The sequence below is a fragment of the Populus alba genome, chromosome 13 (genome assembly GCF_005239225.2).
Source record: "Populus alba chromosome 13, ASM523922v2, whole genome shotgun sequence".
In the NCBI taxonomy this organism is placed as follows: Eukaryota; Viridiplantae; Streptophyta; class Magnoliopsida; order Malpighiales; family Salicaceae; genus Populus; species Populus alba.
The window spans coordinates 14,754,120-14,763,629 of record NC_133296.1 but is presented as its reverse complement, the minus strand read 5'-3'; the positions used below and the strand labels follow the sequence as shown (position 1 = coordinate 14,763,629).

The 9,510-nt window shown below is 33.1% G+C and overlaps 1 protein-coding gene across 1 annotated transcript; it reads right to left on the bottom strand.

Moving 5' to 3' along the window:
- Positions 1-6,702: 6,702 nt before the first annotated feature.
- On the bottom strand, positions 6,703-7,389 carry LOC140954418 (uncharacterized). Its single transcript, XM_073403843.1, has one exon. The coding sequence runs from the start codon at positions 7,387-7,389 to the stop codon at positions 6,703-6,705; it is 687 nt and encodes a 228-aa protein (XP_073259944.1).
- Between the last annotated feature and the right edge of the window lie 2,121 nt (positions 7,390-9,510).

The following is a 9,510-nucleotide window of genomic DNA, read 5'->3' as shown; positions in this document are numbered from 1 at the left end:
AAAAATCTGGCTTTGCTCTTTAAATGGATATGGAATCTAGACAATGGAGTGGCAGGAGGCTGGCAAGAACACAATTCTTCTAAAATACCGACCTCACTTCATAAATGGTATCCTGAGTTTGCAGGTTCTTTATCTCCAACTTGGCATGGCATTGTTTCGGCAATCTTCTCAACACAAAACATAGCCAATCTTTTACATGCAAATGTCGGGTTCAAGGTGGGTGACGGGAGGAACATCCGGTTTTGGACTGACTCTTGGCTCGGCTCTGCAACCAATCTCCAACTCTTATTCCCCAGACTTTATAACCTCTCCTTGCAGCGAAAAAACACCAACCTTGCAGATATATACAATTTGACAGATGCATCTTTAAACCTTTCCTGGAGAAGAACCTTCGGCCTCGTGAGTCTGCCAAAGGGAGAGCTTGATCGCAGAGGTGCAGCGTGGTCTCCTTTTCTCAGATGGTGCAGACTGCAAGTTATGGAAATTCCACAGCTCTGGCATGTACTCAGCTCAATCAGGTCGCCTCTTCTTTGATAGTCTATCGGTCAACTTGAAAATAATCACTCCCTTACTCTGCTATGGAATGGTTATGCCCCCCCAAAAGTGGATGTGTTCATTTGGCTTCTTCTTCATGGAGGTTTGAGTACAAGAAGTTTTTTAGCTGAGAGGAGAATCATAAATTATGAGGAATCTCACTGCCCATTCTGCTGCAAGGAAACCGAGACAATTAATCATCTTTTCCATTGGTGTCCTATAACATGGTCTCTTTGGGGTCGTTTCTTGAAATGGTTCGGGTGCTCAGGGTTGTCTACACAAAGACCAAATCAAAATCTGCAGGAATGGTCCGGATTGATTAATGGAAAATTTCAGCGTCGTGCTATTACACTCCTCTGTAAAGGTCTGTATTGGTCAATTTGGATAGCGCGCAACCGCCTAATCTTCGAATCCAAGGCTCCTGATTGGGATATTGATTTTTGATCTCACTTTTCACCATTTGGCTTTTCTGGTTGAAGTCCTCAGTTACAAATTTCAGCTATACAGGCTCAGATCTTTTTAGAAATCCTGAATGTATTATGAACTGGACTAACTAATTAAGTCCCTCATCACTTTGGTCTTTTCTTTCTTCATATTCCCATTGTATTTCTATCTTCGTTCAGCCCCACTTACTTGATGGGGCTGCTTATTTAATATATAATTATCTCGTTTACTATCAAAAAAAAAAAAAGATGGATGGATTGAGAGACTTCACATGTATTGTTATGACTTGAATTTATAGATAGAGACCGAAAGAACTGTGTTCTTTAATCCGGAATGGAAGAGGAAACCTAGCCAGAGAATCCTTTTAACACAAGGAAAGGAAACGTGGATGAAAGGAAAGTCTTTCATGGCCGTTACGGTTATAATAAGGAAAGCAGATTTTATCCTTCTTCTTTCAGCTGGGCTAGTGATGAGCCTCTCTCACTAATACTATTATTTTATAAAATAAATATTATTTTACCAAATATTTATAACTTTAATATAAATATTTTTTGGATCAACAATATATTTTTTATGATGATTTTAATTTGAATAAACTAAAATTAATACTCTACAATTAGAATTTTTTTTATAGTTTTCTTATACAAGTCTTCTAATGTTTTTTAAATATAAATAAGACACCAAACAATTGCAAAATGATTTATCCCATCATGATAAAATTCAAAGATTATCTAGATTTGTCGATCAAGGCTGTAGACTTGTTGAATACATCAATGCAGTGCGTATGCAGGCCAAAACATCTAAAGATATCACAGACCTGTTATTACCTTAGACTCCCTTGGCTTGGAAGGCCATAATCCCTCTAAGACGTTGAATAGTCCAAGACTTGGTGAAAAAAACTGTTAGTTTAGACATTGAGGCAGTGGCAACCCGTGGGATAGTGTCCGGCAGAATCGGTACCAGTGTCAAATCCAGTAGCGTTGACTTATTGGCACCATAAAAAATGGAGTCTGCAGTCAAGTCTAGAGATAATTAAATTAACAGGCTGAGAGCTCTTTTCTAATTTGTAGTTTTTTTCTCTTATAAACAAGTATTTTTTTAGCAATGTAAGAGTTTAAAATAGTTATTTTATATTGTCATATTTAGTAAATATTTTAAATTTAGTTACTATAACTTTAATATAAATATTTTATTGGGTCAACAATATAATTTCTTATGATAATTTTAATTTTGAATAAAATAAAATTAATACCCTACAATTAGATTACCACAAATACAAAAATATTAAAATGGTTTATTATAAATTATGGTTTTGATTTCTTATAAAAAAAAATAGTTGTGATCTTGATATATTTTTTTATTTATTTTTTGTTAAAAATTATCTTTATTATATATATATATATATATATAAAAGGCACGATTTACACTAGTCCTACCTAGTTCCTTCTCTCAACTTGTTTTCTCAACTGATTCTCGGCACTAGTTTCAAGTCCGGCATGGTCTCCGACATGCATAATCATGAGGATGTATTTTTATGTCATGATATTGTCTCAAAACCTGGTTCTTTTTTTATTGATTTTGCAAAGAAACCAGCTAGTCGTTTAGGGGTTTTACACGTGGGCCCATGTGGTGATATTTGAAGATTTTGTTGAGATGCTGAATCCCTTGGATGAGATGATCATACCAATTTTGATTTTGATTTTGATGACGAAGATCATGTTGTTGATCAAGAGGTGCATCAAAAGTTAGCGTTAAAGAAGTTGAAGGGAGGGATGTTTTACATGAAAGAGCTATAATGTGTGTGTGCGCGTGCGTGCGTGTGGGAATATATCTTGATGTTCAAATCCTGACATAGCATCATATTTTATAAAAAATAAATGGGACCTCTTATCATAGGTTAGCTGAGTTCATCTACAAATTAATAGGTCAAATTAAGCTATAATTTTAAAAATAATAATATTATTTTTAATAAAAAATATTTTAAAACAAAATCTTATTTATATTAGATTCTAGGTAAGCAAGGTATTAGATTAATTTATCAAGTTTTATAAAGATTAAAATAATTAATTTGATTTAATGGGTATGAGTATGTTTCTTGAAAATATTTCTTTAGGTCATGATATTGCCTAAAAAAATTGGCTCTTTTACTTTCTTAGTGATTTTACAAAGAAACCAGTTTCGTTTGGGGTTTTAGGCATTGACCGGGTAATTGTTGAAGATGAATAGCTTTATTTGTCTTCGGGGCTATCTTGTATTTTCAAAAAAAATTAATTTTTTTTAAATGAATTTTTTATTTTTTAATTATTTTGATGTATTTATATTAAAAAAATAATAATAAAATATTATTTAAAATATATATATATATATATATATTCAAGTAAAAAATAATTTTAATAGTAAAAAATAGATTAAACTAATTATAATTTTTTAAAAAACCAACTGGTTCGGTTTGGTTTTATAAGCTTGAAAACCGAAAAAACCGAACATAAACTGAAAACCGATTTGAACCAATTTTCCCCCCAAAATAACCGAAACTGGTTAGTTTGAACTGATTTTGATTTTTTTTAAAAAAAAAAACCCAGTTTTAATTATATTCTTTTGATAAAAACCGAACCAAATAAAAATTACCCTGAATACAAGGCCATGGGTAGAAATGTAGAACAAGTACAAAACCGATTACTTCCATCATTTTGCAGCAGAGAGGCGCATGGATCTACATTCTCAAAAGTTTACTATTATCTGCAATCAAATTAGACAGGTATCTGGAACAGGTAATCAAAACTGTCCATCATGTCCATGTCTATTTAGTTCTCAATTCCAAGAATATAACAGCAAGCCAAAAAAAAAAATATATATATATATATATATATATTAATCTAAAAAGTTAATATAAATAACAAAATTTAAAAATAATTTATATCTTTTCAAATCAAAACTTTTTAAATTTAAAACTTTATATTTACTCATAACGATCTTTATATTTAATTTTATTAATTTAAGACTTAAGTTAGTAGTGAAATTTTAATAACAATTTTGCATTACTTTCTAATAATGTGTACCTTAGCTTCCCAAATAAAAGATTCATTATCAATGAAAAGTTTAGTAACCTTAAATTGGCTGGTCTTGGATAAAAACCCAATTCTATAGTTCCTCCCAAATGCTACTATGGAGAAGGATCTTAGAAAAGCTTTTCCTCAGTTTAATGCTTAGAAATTTGCTCATTGAAATACTATTGCGTCCTTCGAAACCTCCTGATCCAAATTCTCTTATGTATGGGGTTGATAGGGTTGGCAAAGTCGATGATGATGATATGGTTGTTTTATAAGAGACGAGGCTATTGTCAAAGAACCATATGAACCCAATAGCTTAAGCTGTTAGGTAAGGTCCTGATATATGATTTATATTATCTTCTAACACATCCCTTCAAGTGAAAACTCTTTGGGCTTGAAACTTGCACAGATTCACACTACCTCGTGCTTAATTTTTATCAAATAAATGGGGATGATGAAATTCAGACTCGTGACTGCTTAGTCATCAAAGCTCTGACAACATGTCAAAGAACCAATTCAACCTAAAAACTTAAGCTGTTAGGTGATGGTCCAAGATATGATTTATATTATTCTCTAACACACCATCTCGAGTGAAGGCTCTTTGGGCATGAAACTTACACAGACTTATATTACCTTGTGCTTGATTTTTATCAAATAAATGAGAATGGTGAGGTTTAAACTCGTGATTGTTTGGTCATCAAGGCTCTGATACCATGTCAAAGAATCAGCTTAACCCGATAGCTTAAGCTGTTAGGTAAAGTCACAAGATATTATTTATATTATTCTTTAACATGATATGAGATGGTTCTTATAAATTCTTCAACATCACATTATAGGTGACTGTGATGGTACAGCTACCCAGAAATTCGCTTAATAGCAACGGATTTACCGACGGAATATTTTCTGTCGGCAATTTGAGGTCGAAATTACCGACGGACATTTTCCGTCCATAATTCCGTCGGTAACTACCAAAATTCTTGCATGTTTGGTGGTATTTGTATAATATCGAACAGGCACACTGGTATTAAGAATGAAATGATATTGTATTAGACATCTAGCAAGCAACTTTAATCTCAAATCCAAAGATTTTTCAACTGAAAAGTACTTAAAATGTAGTTATGAAGATTAGAAGCATAAATTTGATGTATGGTTTGATGATATGGACAATAGTCACCCACAATAGAAAAAAATAGCTTGAGCATGAATCAAGAGAAAGATAGGTTTTTCTTATGATGAGGGTCACCGATATGACAATGTGACAACATATATTTTTGAATCTTTTAATCATGTTTTGAAAGATGCATGTGTTTTGCATGTTTTCATTTTAGTCCAATTGATATTTTATAGGATTAGTGTGTATTTTGTTACACAAAAGAGAAAATGCAATATGACTACATTGTATGTGGGATAATAAGGTCTTCTATTGTTCAACTGGAATTGAACATCAACATGCTTAGATCTAAAGATCATGTTTGTAGTATATTTTAATGTTGATGTTGGCACTTTTCAGGTTCACCCCTTCTTGTAAACCAAGTGTCAAAAAAAAATGTTTGATGAATAGTTAAGCTGGCAAACAAAACGTGCACATGTGGTAAATTGCAAAGATCTCATCAATCTTGTTCAAATGTTATTACATGTTGTGCAGAAAAATATCTTAATATTACCAAATATATTGACTAACATTATCGTGTTCAGATGTACAATAAACACATATGGGAAGTGACAACAATAAGTCACATATGGAACGGTTGTAGCCAAGCCCCTGCATGCTATAAAGAAGGCAGCAACATAGACAGGACTGTAAAGAAGTCCCATGTGATATACCCAATCAGACACTTTGATCCTTCGGTAGTAAACTGAAAGCACGTCACAATGTCGCATCGGTTTCTTATAGCACTGAACAAAAACTGAAACTGCAAATTCCAATATACTCCAAGATATATTGCAAATGATCAACTGCTAGATTAGTTAAGGAAAGGGGATGATACTATAAACTTACACATTTTTTTGGTGCCTCAGTTAGGTAGCAAGTTTTTCCCTTAAATTCAACACAAGGAGGAACGTTTTTCGTTGTTTTCTGTCAAGAGGATAAGGGCACTGGGGGTCTCTTGTTAAGAATTGAAGCTTACCAAAATGAGAATCTGAAATGATATCTCTCCATGACTTGCAAGCGTACCTGCATTCTATAAGAGTTGTAATTGGGAGTTTGCGCAAGATTCTTTCGGGGATTTCATCAGAGAGTTCTGATATGTGACCACGCCATGAGTTTCGTTTGAAGGATTTTTCTTGTTCCGTTGCTTGGCTGAAGCCGCAGAAGAGATCAAGAAACAGAAAGAAGAGGAGAAATTGCTTGGACAATCGATTGGGGCGGAGGCAGTCACGGCCTTGCTCACGTTGTTTTAAAGGGCTTCAGTTGATGTCATTGGGCATTTCTAAAGCTAAAATAAGAGTAAATGTAGATAATGAACACACAGTAATTGTTTGTTCTTGGATTTTCACGAACAATTGCACATATAGAAGACCAATACTTGAATAAAGAGCTCATTACTGAAAAAAATTGATCAACAATAAATTTTCCAACACCAACAGATCAAGAATAGAAATAATTCTCCAGAAAACAAAAAGAATTGACTAGCAGCTAATTAATTAATGTCAATTTAGAGTTAATCGTCTGCTATTCCACTTGACTTCTACAAAGCGGGCAGCATTTGGAGTTGAGCAGCCAAGGAAAGATGCATTTTTCGTGAAAGACATGAGAGCAGGGTAACTTTGATAGCTTCACCGAACTTGAAAAATCCTCCAAGCAAACCACACAAGTACCACCGGAAGAAGAATCACCGTTGCTCGGCCCCTGCTTCGTGTAAAACGTCTCCTTCTCCAACTTCTTTAACACTCTCTCCGATGCACCCGTTGATACGGTTACATGTCGATCTGTGTCAAATATCGGCTCCACGACATGAAAAGTTCCCTCCACGACCTCCACATGAGCCAACACGAAGAATCCAAAACAACCGGCCCTCACAAGATTGTCAGAAAAGGCAGCAATCTTTGAGGCCAAATCGTTGGATAAAGAAGCACTAAAATCGGAGCAAGAAATCATGTGGGCAATGTAATGAAAGCATGAAGCGGGCTGGGCAACAACTTGACAAGGGATTTGGAACAAATAACTAGTTGGGTCAGCAGCAGTTGGCCGGTTATCATCCACTTGCATGGCTAGTGATTGTCCTCTGACTCTAACCCATGTTTCTTTCCTACTTTCCGACACGATTTGAACAAGAAACATGGGTTCAGTGTTGTTGTCTGGATCAACCAGAGTGGTGCTAACTGCAGTTAGGGTTTCATCAACTCTTGCAAGCGCCATTGAAGAAACGATTGAAAAGGGAGAAACAAGAAGATCGACGCGTAAGAAATAGATGGATGGATTGAGAGACTTCACATGTATTGTTATGACTTGAATTTATAGATAGAGACCGAAAGAACTGTGTTCTTTAATCCGGAATGGAAGAGGAAACCTAGCCAGAGAATCCTTTTAACACAAGGAAAGGAAACGTGGATGAAAGGAAAGTCTTTCATGGCCGTTACGGTTATAATAAGGAAGCAGATTTTATCCTTCTTCTTTCAGCTGGGCTAGTGATGAGCCTCTCTCACTAATACTATTATTTTATAAAATAAATATTATTTTACCAAATATTTATAACTTTAATATAAATATTTTTTGGATCAACAATATATTTTTTATGATGATTTTAATTTGAATAAACTAAAATTAATACTCTACAATTAGAATTTTTTTTATAGTTTTCTTATACAAGTCTTCTAATGTTTTTTAAATATAAATAAGACACCAACAATTGCAAAATGATTTATCCCATCATGATAAAATTCAAAAGATTATCTAGATTTGTCGATCAAGGCTGTAGACTTGTTGAATACATCAATGCAGTGCGTATGCAGGCCAAAACATCTAAAGATATCACAGACCTGTTATTACCTTAGACTCCCTTGGCTTGGAAGGCCATAATCCCTCTAAGACGTTGAATAGTCCAAGACTTGGTGAAAAAAAACTGTTAGTTTAGACATTGAGGCAGTGGCAACCCGTGGGATAGTGTCGGCAGAATCGGTACCAGTGTCAAATCCAGTAGCGTTGACTTATTGGCACCATAAAAAATGGAGTCTGCAGTCAAGTCTAGAGATAATTTAAAATTAACAGGCTGAGAGCTCTTTTCTAATTTGTAGTTTTTTTTTCTCTTATAAACAAGTATTTTTTTAGCAATGTAAGAGTTTAAAATAGTTATTTTTATATTGTCATATTTAGTAAATATTTTAAATTTAGTTACTATAACTTTAATATAAATATTTTATTGGGTCAACAATATAATTTCTTATGATAATTTTAATTTGAATAAAATAAAATTAATACCCTACAATTAGATTACCACAAATACAAAATATTAAAATGGTTATTATAAATTATGGTTTTGATTTCTTATAAAAAAAAATAGTTGTGATCTTGATATATTTTTTCATATATTTTTTGTTAAAAAATTATCTTTATTATATATATATATATATATATATAAAAGGCACGATTTACACTAGTCCTACCTAGTTCCTTCTCTCAACTTGTTTTCTCAACTGATTCTCGCACTAGTTTCAAGTCCGGCATGGTCTCCGACATGCATAATCATGAGGATGTATTTTTATGTCATGATATTGCCTCAAAACCTGGTTCTTTTTTTATTGATTTTGCAAAGAAACCAGCTAGTCGTTTAGGGTTTTACACGTGGGCCCATGTGGTGATATTTGAAGATTTTGTTGAGATGCTGAATCCCTTGGATGAGATGATCATACCAATTTTGATTTTGATTTTGATGACGAAGATCATGTTGTTGATCAAGAGGTGCATCAAAGTTAGCGTTAAAGAAGTTGAAGGGAGGGATGTTTTACATGAAAGAGCTATATGTGTGTGTGCGCGTGCGTGCGTGTGGGAATATATCTTGATGTTCAAATCCTGACATAGCATCATATTTTATAAAAAATAATCGGGACCTCTTATCATAGGTTAGCTGAGTTCATCTACAAATTAATAGGTCAAATTAAGCTATAATTTTAAAAATAATAATATTATTTTAATAAAAAATATTTTAAAACAAAATCTTATTTATATTAGATTCTAGGTAAGCAAGGTATTAGATTAATTTATCAAGTTTTATAAAGATTAAAATAATTAATTTGATTTAATGGGTATGAGTATGTTTCTTGAAAATATTTCTTTAGGTCATGATATTGCCTAAAAAATTGGCTCTTTACTTTCTTAGTGATTTTACAAAGAAACCAGTTTCGTTTGGGGTTTTTAGGCATTACCCGGGTAATTGTTGAAGATGAATAGCTTATTTGTCTTCGGGGCTATCTTGTATTTTCAAAAAAAAATTAATTTTTTTAAATGAATTTTTTATTTTTTAATTATTTTGATGTATTTATA